This window comes from Prunus mume, linkage group LG3, assembly GCF_029339155.1.
Source record: "Prunus mume cultivar Tortuosa linkage group LG3, ASM2933915v1, whole genome shotgun sequence".
NCBI lineage: Eukaryota > Viridiplantae > Streptophyta > Magnoliopsida > Rosales > Rosaceae > Prunus > Prunus mume.
The window spans coordinates 5,812,432-5,826,315 of NC_142700.1; the positions used below are offsets into that span (position 1 = coordinate 5,812,432).

Here is a 13,884-nt window from a genome sequence, read left to right on the forward strand (position 1 = left end):
TAATCTATAATGATTTTTCTCTGTCCACCTCTCATCTTCATTAGTCTTGTTTTTTGTAGGGGAAAGTACGATACAAGCACTCAAAAACACAAGTAAAAAAAAAAACTGGATATCCTTGTTACTTGGAAGGTTACCTAAATTACCATACATATATATATATATACACACACACACACACACATGACCAGCCTGGCAGCCGCCGTAGAAGGTGGGAGGGAGATCAAGGTTATACGTTTAACTTCCACCACCGTTCGTGTCTGGAGACTACCCTTAGCAAGTCCTGGGCTGAGAGAGTAAAACCTTCTACTTTTGTATGACATTTGACATTTTCGGTCCAGCGAGGAAGAACCTCAAACCCAGATTTGTTGGGGGATGCCCACGTCAGAAGCTTTTCTCCATAAACACTTTTTCCAGGTCCCTCCTTGTCCTTTGGGGATGGGACACCAGAATCTTCTGTTGTTTCTTCACGTCGTGCAAAGCTAGAATTAGAGTAGGTAAATACAGTTCCATCTATAATAAGAAGCATGCGATCAATTGGTTCCCCCTCTGTAAATATCATCTGATTTACTTTGTACGTCACTGGCGTCAGACAGTCGCACATCATTGTCAGCACATTCTCATTTATATATTGGAGGAGTTTAACCTGTATTTAAAATCAATCGACATTTAAACACAAACCAAGATTCATTCATTTATATAAGTTCAACAATACAAATTAATTCCTTGTAAATTAGACTAATGTCCTGGTCTCTATTTGATAAATCTATAAATATTGGATTTGAACTGATTAAGTTAGATGACAATCCAACATATTATTTCTTAAATCTCATTTAAGGAAATGCGATTTATAAGAACTGCCTTGGTCTCAATCTAAACCAAACTGAACCATCAAATGAGATGTATGAGTGACGGAAGGCCAAGGCAACTCATGTATTTCTTAGGTGGTCAGAATTTTCTTTTTTAATAAATAATATACATACAAATACTTGAAAGAGAGAGGTTGAGAAACATACTTGTGATAGAGTTTTGAAGCAAAGAAGATGCTTTAGATGTTTTTTCATATAACCGGGAAGAACATTGAATAGAATCTCCAGCTCAGCATCTTTGTCCTCTTCCAATTTTTTATTTATGTTTTTCATGATTTCATCCTTCTTTTCATCATCAATATGATATTTCTTCATCCACTCGTCTATATCTCCTTTTTTTAATTCAATCTTCTTCCTAATTTCCTCCGATTGTGTGGTTCTCATCTGAATGAATGTCTGAAAGGTACATTTCAGCACAAATAGTAAATTAGAAGTGTATATCAATGATCCAATCATCTAACTTTTAAGTATTCCCTAAAAAATCTATGTAAAAAATCACTTGATTCTAAAACCATTTGATGCCTTATTGGTTTTCAAGGTCAAATTTTTTAAGGACACAAAGGCAAACAGTTCAGATAGTTGAAATAAAATTCTTAGTGAACCTCACAACGTCATCTCAAATAAAATTATGCAGGAGATCCATCAATAGAAGAGAATATACATTTACATAAGATGGAGATTCGCCCCTGAAAGCTGAAGGAAAGTAATTGAAAGTAAACCAAATAGATATCTAAGAGAGAGATTTATTACTAACCTGAATATTTCCAATGAGATATATAAATAATAGCAAGCCAGTGACAGAAATTAGAATTGCAAACAAGTTTTCCCACACATAATTACTTGTTGCAAGATTCGTGCCAAAATTGCTGCAAAAAGTAAGTAATGGACCAAGAAAAATGTGAGATACTAATGAATGGCAGAAGAAAGTAGTTACAAAAGCAACACTTATTTGGTTCTCTAACAATTATTTCCTTCTTCTATTAAGCTTTTGTATGATCAGAGGAATGGGGGATTCCTAAAAGGATCCTCCTTGTAAGTTTAGTTACCACATAAAAGGAAAAGTAGTCTTATTTAAAATATATCATATACAATAGGAGTAAGTAAAGAGAAAATTTACAACCGTTCCTTTATTTACTGACTTACAATGCATATCAAGTAGTATAAAAAATTTAGCAAGACTAGCACTAGGAAGCACTTTGGAATATGATATATATTATTTATAAAATAGAGAAGAAGAAGAGGAATAGGATATCATATTTTGTTGAAGACTTTTTTTATTTATGAGATATTTAGTTATATATTCATTCTAAGCACTAGTGATATAAATAAACTTTGCACCATTTAATCTTTATATTACTTTGATGCCCTATCTTTACAACTGACCCTATTGAATTTAATTTTGATTAAATTACTTTGATGCCATATCAAGGATTTTGAGTTTTTTTATGAGATTTTGGGGGTTGGGCTTATTTTAAGAAATCGATAGTAGTCTTGTATAGGAAATTTGAAGCCTCTTTGTTATGTTATAAATGGATTTTGGTTGTGTTCCTAAAGTCCATTTTATATTAGATATATATATTTTTAATTTGGACTTCTATATTGGGTATAATAGTGAATCTTTTTTTTTTTAATCTAGTATAAAAAAAAAATCTGTGATTAATAGAGGATACAAAATAAAATAGTGAAATTTTAAAAAAGATATACATGTGCAAGCAAACCTCAAATTTCTCAGACCCCACCAGAAAGAGTAGCACAACTTCGTTGGAAAATTTATATGCGCCGCATTACCAGACTTAAGGGAATCAAGAAATATTCCATACTCAAACGGCTCTATAGCATTGTATGGAACATTTATTTTGCAATGTTCATCAAAAAATGTGATATTTGGTTTGGCAGCATTGTGACGATCACAATAAAAGGTACTCATGCATCCCCCAGGATTTGTTTGATTTTGACAAGCCTGGTGCCAACAGAAGGTCTCTCGTTGAATGGAAAAGAAGTACCAAAACGCTCCAAGAACCTATGAAAACATAATTAATTAATTGATAGATCTAAGCATTAATCATGAGTTTATTGTAAATCCAACTAAACTTCATCAAGCATTTATCGATTACCAAAATAAGTCCGTATTAAAATAAAAGGATATGGAAGTGAAACTTACGTGACTAGCAATAATGTATAAAAACAAATTGAATAGGGCTTTGACCCATATTCCGATGGTCCTTGTAAGTTCGGTAGAAGATAAAATAATTCGATAAATTCTTGGCAGATACTGGCTGAGAAGAAAAAAGTTGACAGCCTTTGTTGGTTCTGAATATCCCGACCACATTTTGAAAAAACCTTTCACTAGAAGCTGCACAAAAGAATAATAGTAATGGGTTAGAAGTCCATTGTAATTAAAGCTGCCTAGTTCATAATTTACACCAAAAATTTAAATTTCTCTTATTACTTGTGGCATGGGAAAAACAGAGAGAAGGTCAGTCACCAAACAACACCACTTCAACTCCCGGGCTAAATTCTTAGCAAATGGAATTATCTCATCTCTTTTTATTAACGTCGTTTGCCAATCCACTTGCCATTCTGGCTTCCCTTGGTTGATCTCCTTGTAGGCTTTATTAAGCCCTCCATAGATTTGATATCCAATATCCACCACGAAAGTGATATCCGTCAGAGATCGCAAAATCAGAGCCACATTCCACAACCTTTTGTCCATTCCAAGGCATTTGTTATTCTGATCGATGAATGGAATGTATAAGAACAAGGGATCTAGGGAAATTGCAATAGCACATGAAATTACAATCATCTTGTTCCAGAAAGAAGCTGAAAAATGTGTTCTTTCCCATTTCTTTGTTAAAAATTCTCTGACTTCGGATGGCAGACATCGTGCCAGTTTACCTGGTGCGTCGCTAATTAAAAGAAAAGTGCAATCAGAAAATTGAGATAAGTCTAGACTTAACAAATTAGAGTATATCTAACCCAAAATCAAATGACAAGTCAATTAAAATACATTACGATATCGTAGAAAACGAGATGATACTCAGTGGGGCACGCCAAATAGTCATCTTATATTATTAAACGGCTACATCTTGCAAAAACTAACCTTATGATTTTGGTCAGATCATCAACACAGCGCTGTACAGACATAACTTCAAGAGCCTACAGAAGCCTTTGAACGTAGATAGTGAGAGAGATTACAAATATTTATTTCAGGAAATTAAGCTTCAACTGATAAAAACACTTACCACGCTATTTACTGGATGCAAAGGCAAGAGGATGAGAGAATAGCGATGATCTTTTTTTCCTTTTTCATTTTCTCTTTTGGGTCAATAAAACTTCATCAGATGAAGAGAGTAAGGATCTGTGAGGAGAGAGGCCGTTATTCTGCTAGTCAGAAATAGCTGTGGGCTTACTAGGCAATTTCGTGAAGTAATTATAAACAGGGCAATGACTTCTGTTTACCTTCGTTGACTGACCAAGACTTTGTTTCTTTTAAAAAGACCTAGAACTGATTTATTACTGACAGGACCTCTTTTCGCAACATTTAAAAAAATAATAGAGAAAACTATGGTGCATGGCCTTAAGTTGCATGTACGTTTGCAAAAAAAAAAATCTTTTTTCATAGGAAAAATGCTAGCAGTTTTTTTTCTAACATTCTCGTTGAACTTTTTCCAATTTTCTAATGATACATGGCACTTCTCTCTCACTCAAAACAATGTTTTTAATTTTAATAAAACATTAAATTCTATTTCTATATATGCCCTTGACACAAGACACAACCCAACCTCTCTCTCTCACACACATTTGTGCGATGAGAAAAAAAAATCCAATATTTTTTTGTCCCTCTCTAACCTCTATAGACCCTTTGCTTCTCAAATCATGAAAGTTCAAACACTTTTTTTTTATAAACAAGATCAAATATTAAAATAATAATAATAATAATAATGGTTTGGTGGTGAGATTTGAGAAATAAAATAAAAAATTGTTCAATTACAAACAACAGAGAAAGGAAAGGACGAGGGAAGGTGGGGGGCTGTTGGGTGGGGATGTGGGAGATGTTTGGTGGTAATGGGGGGGAGAGGAAGTGGGTTACTTTCATGTGCTTGTTTGGGTACTGGTCATGGGTCATTGCTGGGTATTAGTGTTTGTTTTGGGGAGAAGCGGGGAGGTATAAGAAGGGTTGAGGGGCGCTGCAAAGGATAGAGAGGATTGAGAGTGAGATGGAGAGAGAAAATATTTTTTAAATTGAAGAAATTAGGGAAGTCAATATATTTAATTTAAGAGTAAATTTGGAAAACAAAAACTAGCTTATTTGATTATTAATGACATTGTTTTAAGTATAAATAAAGTAACACATGTCATGACAAAAAGAAAGAATTTGCAAAAAAAAAAAATTAAAGAGATGATTGCTAACATTCCCCTTTGTATAAATGGAGAGAACACTACAAATACTTTCAACACACGACCTCGTGCATCACGCCAGTCTATCTCCATTCATAGAATCTTTATTCATAATTGATCTTGACTAGTGCTGGAGATGGAATTGATTCATGCTTTATCTAAAGCTGATGATATTTCACAATTGATGTAGTCTTCCCTTTATATTTATATTGTGGGGTTAAATAATTCACATGATCCTCCATCGGTACAAATTTGTCCATTGCAATAATGTTGTCTGGGTCGTCACTAACTTCTTGCAAGTCCATGGAACATCCAATACAATTTAGTCCCACCTATATGGCAAGAGGATAAGAGAATAGGGATGATATTATTTTCCTTTTTTTTAGGTCAATTAAACTTCAATAGATGAAGAGAAATGATTTACAAGTTGGTATCTAAAGATGATATCTCTAGCATGACTCTAAATATTTTAGCAAACAAATAAAATTTCCTTCTATAATCTTTGACAGGTAAGCACTACAAAAAAAGAAAAGAAAAAAAGAGTGACAACAACCACTATTATTTGGTGATATTTGCTGGGGTGACTAAAGGTGAGGTGACATTTGTTGGGGTGACTGTTGCCATTTTTTATTATAAAAAAAATATAGTGAAGAGTCATTCTATAGTAAGGGCTTTATATATGGTTCTTAGGTGAAATCATAGCTCTTAACTGTTGGATTGGATCATGGCATACATACCATGACATGTCTCAGACCACCAAATATTGATTAAACCATATAGAGGATTGGGGTAACCTCCCTCAACTTCCTTTTTTTTCTTTTTTTTCTTTTTCTTGCTTCCCCCTAATAAAATTCATGTAGTAAATAGAAGATATGCTGCCTACTGTTTATTGATTAGCAAGTGTTGTGTTTGGACCATCCTTTACATGCCATGTTTGTTTGCAATTCTCCATAATCATTTTTTTTTAAATTAAAAAAAATCTAAGTAAAGAGAAACAAGAGTTGGCAGCCTGAACCAAGGCAATAAGTTACATTTATCGCTCAGAACCAAACAGATCTTTAAGAAACTCATTTAACCTTTTTTTGTCTATCACGTCTAGAACTACGTACTAAAACATTTCTTCCGTTTTTTTACTTTATTTATTTTTTCTTCTGTGAGAATCCTGGACAGTATGACTGACGAGAATTTTATTAAATTTTAGAAATCATCTAAAAGAGGATCTTAAATAATATAGGGAACCAATGTTGGTCTCTTTTCTTAATTGCAATCTTAAGAAAATGTACATTTTGCAAAAGGAACAAGAAAATAATGGAGACATCCTAGCTGGAGGTAGAGTTCGCTTGTGTCACACAGCACAAGAAAGTAAAAGGAACAAGAAAATAATGTAATAAAATATAAAAAATAGACAAAAATAAAAAGGAAAGTTAAAAGAGATTGTCGATGCAGGGTTGGTACAGGCAACTTAGGGTTTTATTATAGCTGTATATACGTTTTGGAAGTCCATGGCATGGCTGGCTTCGTGTCATGGAACATATGGAGACATCCATATATGTTAAAATAAATAACACCTTGTTTGGATTGGACAATGCTGCTAAAATACTTCCCTATTCCCACTAGCCTCCTAAAATTAAATATATAAAATATTTTTTTAGAAGGAATACGTTTGAGATAATTAAAATATTTTTATTTGACTATCTCTGTATTTGTATGATTAGCAAACTCAAATAGGAAGAGATTGTGTGGCACAAGAGTCGAGGTATGATCAATTATTATTTGTTTGTTTAATTGATAATTTGATATTGATTTTCGTTAGATTAATTGATATTGATTCTTATTAGATTAATTAATGATTTGACATTGATTTTCATATTAATTAATGATTTGATATTAATTTTCGTATTAGTTGATATACTATATAAATTATAGCCCACTCCTTTTCTTTTAAGCTTTTAACCTTTAAAATTTTCACCTAGACTAAAAAAATTCATAGTTCCGCCAATGATTGCATGAGATGTTTAATGCTCACGATCATGCGTGATACTTTTTTCTCTTGAAAAGCATATGCGACGAGCCTACAAAAAAAAAAAAAAACAAGGGCTAATGAACTAATGTGGGGCCTTCAAAATTTGGCCTATTTTATTTTATTTTTTCATAAATGGATTTTGCATTAATTTATAGCTATATTTGGCTTATAACCCATGATTGAAGATGACCTCACTAAAAGAACGCGATCAAAGTAATGTTGAGTTTTATATAATAAAAAAAGTATGCCGATGTTGATATATGTCTTCATTAAAGGAATTGCTACCCAGCCAAGTCATGCCAGGGCTAACTCTACGAGGATGGTGACTTTACTAGTATAAAAATCTCGTGATCAAAAAGACAAAAAAAAAAGGCATAAGAGATAATGTATTAAAATAAAAAGAAGAGACATGTTTAGGAAAAGAAAGGAAAGGAAAGGAAAGGAGAGATGATATGTGGAATCTACCTAAATTTGAGATGTGGTCACTGATCAATAATGTAGTCAATAAATATAGTTCAAATACAACAAATATGTTTATATATAAGAAGTCCTTCTCAACATAAGCGCTTTCAATAAAAGTACTTAGAATTAATGGTACATTAAATAAAACTAAAACCATGGCTTAATGACTTACAACCATGGTGCATGACGCACGACCTCGTGCATCACGCCAACATCCATTGAATCTTTGTTCACGATTGATTTTGACTGGACCAATTAGTACTGGAGATAGAACATGCTTATCTAAAAGCTGATGATATTATTTCACAATTGATCTATTAGTGCTCCATTAGTACAAATTTGTCTATTGCAATAATGGTGTCTAGGTCGTCACTAAGTCAATGGAACATCCAAGAACAAATTCAATTATAATCCATGAACATAAAGCTTGGTAGTTTCAGCTAGGGATGGAAATTTGTAGAACGAATTAAGAATAAAGGAAGTGCTAGCAAGCCAAGGCCAATTCTACAAAATGGAGAAAATACTACAAATACTTGCAACCCACGACCTCGTGCATCTTTGTTCATAATTGATCTTGACTGGACCAAATTAATACTGGAGATGGAATTGATTCATGCTTATCTAAAAGCTGATGATATTTCACAATTGATCTCCCATCGGTACAATTTGTCCATTGCAATAATGTTGTGTGACTATAGTTGGGTTACAAGTGGCTTAGTTGAAGGGCTAAATGGCTAAATGTGACTCCTCTAAATTTGGCCAATTTTTTGTAGCTCATAACTGAAAATGAGTTTTGTATTATTTTATAGTTATATTTGGCATATGACCCATGATCGGAGGTGACCTTACTAAAAGAACGCGATCAAAGTAATGTTGAGTTTTATTTAATAAGAGATATGATTATGAACGACACAAATCAGTCTGCCGATGTTGATATATGTCTTCATTAAAGGAATTGCTAGCCAACCAAGCCAAGCCAAGCCAAGGCTAATTTTACGAGGATGGTCACTTTACTAGTAGAAAAATCTCATGATCAAAAAGAAAAAAAAAAGGCATAAGAGATAATGTATTAAAATAAAAAGAAGAGCCATGTTGAAGAAAAGAAAGGAAAGGGAAGGAAAAGAGACAAGTAATGTGCCTTTTCTCCTGCACATGTAAATGGAAAAGCAACTTCACGACCTCGTGCTTCAAGCCAGTAATATCTCTATAGAATCTTTGTTGACAACTAATCTTGACTGGACCAATGGTAGTTTGGTGGAGCTGTGAATATCTTGTTTTTATTAGTGATGAAGACTCGAGTCACAATCACGGCCTAAAGCTGTGAATATCTGAGTGCAAGAAAATAATGTAATAAAAATAGAAAAAGTAGACAAGTTGAGAAAAGGAAAAAGAGAAAGGTAATGTGTCTTTTTATTTTGAAGTGTTTATTAATCAAGAATTGGAATTAAAATTAGAATTGAATTTCAATTATAGAAGGATTCTTACATTAACTTTCTTCACATCAAGGAATTAAAAAGTAAGTGGTGCCTACATAAAATAGCAATTGAGAAATTCAATTCTTGTGTGAGAGGTGGTATTTTAATTCTTGGTGAACTAACCTATTAGGAATTCATAATTTTTTTTACCTATTATATCCTCACACAATTTTAAAAAAAAAGTTGAATTTGACATTTACTTTAATCAAATAACGAAGACATTTTAGTAATTAGAACATGGTCAAAAGTAGTTGAAGTGTCAAATTACAGGGACCAAAAATGACATTTAGCCTTAAATATTTAATATATTGTTTTAGAAGCAATATGTTTGAGATAATTTTAAAAAATAAGAAGCAATGAAAAATTAAAAACAAAAACAAAAACAAAATCAGATTGTTCAATTAGCTACTACTTTTCTTTTTCTTTTTTTTTTATATAAAAAAATTCAACATTTTGTTTTTACTATTTTATCTCTTATTTTGTTTTATAAACCTAATTAACAAAGGGTATTTTTTGACATTTTGAATATTTTATTGTTCTTTGTCTTTTGTCTTTTGCTTTATATATAGATTAATGTCTTAAATGATTACATACATTTCAATCAGAAAATCTTGAATTCATAACATCCTCAAATATAGAAAACCAACTTTGAACAGGATGCAAATCTAGTCACATACGAAAGAAAAAAAATTTACAATATATATATAACAAGTAAAGCACACAACACCTGGAAAAAAAAGGCAAAGCACACAACAAATTTACATGGAACAACAAACAAGTCAACTAATTATTGGTTCCATCTCCATGAGGTATTATTTCATGTTGCTCTCGCACTCTGCACTGGTTCTGGTCGTAATATCGACAGCGGAAGCAGATGACCCAACCAAGATGCCGGTGTCTTTAGCCTATCCTCATCCACTTGGACGTAGTGCCATGGTTAGCACTAATAATTGGAGCTCTGGAGCTACTTGTCTCATGAAAGGCCTTTCCTCCCCAATTGGGTTCAAGCATCTTTTTGCCAGATCAGCAGCTTTTCTGACTTCTGCATCAAGATGTTCCTCCACTATTTTTCCATCAAGAATTTGACCCAACATATCCTTTTCCACCGAGTCAACAAAGTCATTTGCTAGGTTTTCCTCTGCCTTTCGGCCTGTTAACAGCTCCGCTAGCACAACTCCAAAGCTATAGACGTCGCTCTTTTCTGTTAGGGGCTTCTTTGACTTTGAGTCAAGGTATTCAGGGTCTACGTATCCGTCCGAATCATGGACTAAAGTTGATTTTTGATTCTCATCTTCAGGAACCAGTAGTCTTGATGCTCCAAAGTCGGACAGTTTTGGGGTCATATTCTCATCTAATAGTATATTAGCTGTTTTCACATCACCGTGTATGATTTTATTCGAACCGTCGTGGTGCAAGTATGCTAGGGCTCCTGCCGTCTCGGCTGCTATGTTCAAGCGCGTTGCCAATGGAAGTGGTGGTGGCGGTTTTTCGCCTTCTTTTCCATGAATATGCGTATGAAGACTGCCATTGCGGATGAACTTATAAACCAATATTGGGGGTTTGGTCTCTAAACAACAACCTACGAATCTCACAACATTATTATGGTTGATCTGATAAAGAACAGTCATCTCGTTAACAAATTGCTCCTGGGGGGTAATTTCTTTTTGGTCAGTTGGGGCCTCGGTATTTTGATTTTGGTCAGTTGGGGCGGAGGTGCTTTGTTTTTGGGCATCGGTACTTTGATTTTGGTGATCATTTGGGGCACTAACTCTTGACTTCCTTATGGCAACGTCTTTTCTATCTAGTACTCCTCTGTAAACAATTCCATGCCTTCCCCTACCAATTTCGTTTCTTACAGCATAATTATTTGTGGCCTCCTTAATTTCTGATTCAGTAAAGATTCTGGCTTTGTCCCCTAGTTTTTCCTTTAAACGCTCGCCGCCATTCTCTTCAAAGTATTTTCGTCTGAGATACTCTTCTTTTTTTTTCCTACTTTTCCTATATTTCCAAAGAATTGCAACCACTAAAACAGAGAAGCTCAATGACACACCTGCAATAAATTGAAAACCATATAGGCAAGTATCAGCTAGCTATTTCATTTCTTTCTTTTTTAACTCATGATTATTTTTTTTCTTTTTTGTTTTTGTCTACCTACTATTTTGTTTCATTGATTCATGAATAATATTAACTATGCATTACTGCTCGTGTGTTGAATATATGTTTCATTGATTGACTTATATGTAAAATAAATACATACCGAGCGAAATTTTCAAGGGTTTTGTATTGGGAGCTTTGATGCACGTAATATCGTCCAGATTATGGTAGCCACTATTACATTCACAAGTGTAATTTCCAACTTTATTTATGCACTTCCCATTCTCACAGAGGGTCGCATTCAAAGCACACTCATCAATATCTGAAAGAAATAGTAAAACTCAAATATCATAGATCCATCAAGAAGAATATCATAGCTGCAATAATAATTATAGTAAATTTGGCTTACACCCTTCAAATTCAATTTACTGTACCTAAAACCCTTCACTTTTTGTTCCTATAAATAATACCCAATTTGTATAAGTAAAAACCCATTACTAGGATCCAACTCAGCAAGTTACCTAATTAAGCATAAAATCTGATTTATTGTACTTTTCAGATTCCAAAAATACCCTCAACTAAGCCATTATTGCATTTTGTATATTAATGTAGGAATCAATATGAAAACAGTTTTTAATTGGATTGTATATAATGACAGATGTTGAATTTGGAAAGATCTCTAAATGGTTGTAATGGATATAAGAATTAATTTTGAAACATTTTAAAAAAAATTTAACAATAAATTCAAATTTAGGTAATCGGTTTGTTTAATAAAATGTTTATATTATTTTCTTTTTATGAATTATACATGACTAATAATCCACTTTATAATTGTTTATGAATAAAACTGTACATACTAATTATGTTGAAAAAATAATGTACCTATTACTTGTTTGTTTTATGAAAAACATAATTTACCTAGTATGAAAAGTGTACATAATTATCTATTCCAAATAATGTACCTATACACATTTACAGGTATATTGTAAAATAATTTACTTGTGGGTAAATAATGTACCTATATTTTATTTAAATTATTGTGTACCTATTTTTAATTATGAAAAATATACGCAATTACAAAGTAACTGACTTTGTTTTTTTTTGGGTAAATAATATACCTATATTTTATATGTATATATTCTATATTATATTTCATAGGTATATTATTGGATATGTAATTTACAGATTTTTTTTTTTTTTTTTGTAATTTTAAGGGGCGAGATGTGAGAGGGAATGACAACTAAAAGAAATGGGGTGGTTGATATGCTATTAATAGGGAGTATATTAATTACAATTATGGTAGTTAATGAAATGCTTGAAATAAATTATAAATAAAATATGAAGTTTGGTGGCAATGATGTAAAAACATAGAAATACTACAACCTCTTATATCCTACTAGTCATTTAAATTTGAAATTGGGTTTTACACATAGATTTATAGAGTGATGGGTATATGTTTAGGAAATAGAAAATGTAGGGATCTATATTGGACAAGATTCTAATAATTATCACACACACAAGCAAACAAGCATATATATGTGTGTGTGTTTGTTTGTCCATGATATATAATAATTGTCTGGTTAAACAATTTTCAATTCTACTAGGTAAATAAGAAATTAAAATAAAAACATATTATACCTTGGCAACTATCTTCGAGGTATGGGTTCCCTTTGTAGCCGTCCTTACACCGGCAAATGTAACCTGAAGAAGTCGTGTTATGGCAGTCACTGTTTCCCTTGCATGCATAATTGTTGCTTTTCTTTGCATTTTCACACGACTCGTCCCCAATTTTCCAATCAAGAACCAGGGGAAGCCGGGTTGTATTGCGGAGTTGTTGAAAACTTGTATTGCTGAATGTGAAGTTGCCCCTTCCCACAACGAAGGCGTAGCTGCAGGGGTTAAAGTCCCATACAGGCTCATGTTGTCTAAAGCTTAACACCGTCAGAGACAGGTTGTGCATTAAAGGGGGGATCTTCGTTTCGCAACACCCCATGCCAGAGCAAGGGTCGTTCTTATCAATGGCGTTGCTACTAATATTATTTTGACATTGGGAGAAGCAGCCGGTTGTGTAGTTTTGATCATCCCGGCTACCAACTAAGCGCACGTACGTGTCACAACCAACCGCAACCAACATGTTTTTGGCACCAGAGATGGTGTAAGGAGGAATCACAGTGAGCCCGCCTACGCTTTGGTCTTCGGTGCCGGTTTGGTCGCCGTGGCTGTCAAAACAAACTCGGTTTACTAACTGCATTGTTTGCAGCTCACCTTCTTCAAGGGATATGTTGCTGACAAGCATACGGGATTTCATCAATCGGGGTTCTGTGGACCTATCCTCGCAGGTGATTTCAAATCGTGGTCCGAAGTAACAACCGGCGCCAATGCCAAATGGGTATGGAATTGTGACATTACCGCATTTGGGTTTGCAGGGAGGCAGGGCTATAGCTGTTTCATTTTCTTCTCCTGCTCCTCCTGCGCTTGCTCTTGTTGTTGCTACAAGTACTACGAGCAACTTTATTGAAAGTTGCATAAGCATCCCATATTGAAAGGCCATATGTGGTGTAGGCAT

At 33.6% G+C, this 13,884-nt stretch overlaps 2 protein-coding genes across 4 annotated transcripts; both read right to left on the bottom strand.

Annotated features, from left to right (window-relative positions):
- On the bottom strand, nucleotides 1-4,377 carry LOC148918513 (cyclic nucleotide-gated ion channel 1-like). 2 transcript variants are annotated; one of them, XM_089048037.1, is made up of 8 exons: nucleotides 4,109-4,377; nucleotides 3,967-4,032; nucleotides 3,316-3,772; nucleotides 3,028-3,219; nucleotides 2,585-2,886; nucleotides 1,621-1,732; nucleotides 1,014-1,262; nucleotides 1-643 (listed from the first exon to the last, which is right to left on the bottom strand). In XM_089048037.1, the coding sequence occupies exons 2-8, from the start codon at nucleotides 4,008-4,010 to the stop codon at nucleotides 227-229; spliced, it is 1,773 nt and encodes a 590-aa protein (XP_088904163.1). In that variant the 5' UTR covers nucleotides 4,011-4,032; nucleotides 4,109-4,377; the 3' UTR covers nucleotides 1-226. The 2 variants fall into 2 exon arrangements, with proteins under 2 accessions (XP_088904163.1, XP_088904164.1); XM_089048038.1 differs by having other exon boundaries at nucleotides 3,967-4,022; nucleotides 4,109-4,274.
- Nucleotides 4,378-9,902: 5,525 nt separating this feature from the next.
- Nucleotides 9,903-13,884, bottom strand: LOC148918514 (wall-associated receptor kinase 2-like). 2 transcript variants are annotated; one of them, XM_089048040.1, is made up of 4 exons: nucleotides 13,689-13,880; nucleotides 12,957-13,650; nucleotides 11,482-11,640; nucleotides 9,903-11,274 (listed from the first exon to the last, which is right to left on the bottom strand). In XM_089048040.1, exons 1-4 carry the CDS (start codon nucleotides 13,722-13,724, stop codon nucleotides 10,136-10,138), a joined length of 2,028 nt encoding a protein of 675 aa, XP_088904166.1. In that variant the 5' UTR covers nucleotides 13,725-13,880; the 3' UTR covers nucleotides 9,903-10,135. The 2 variants fall into 2 exon arrangements, with proteins under 2 accessions (XP_088904166.1, XP_088904165.1); XM_089048039.1 differs by having other exon boundaries at nucleotides 12,957-13,884.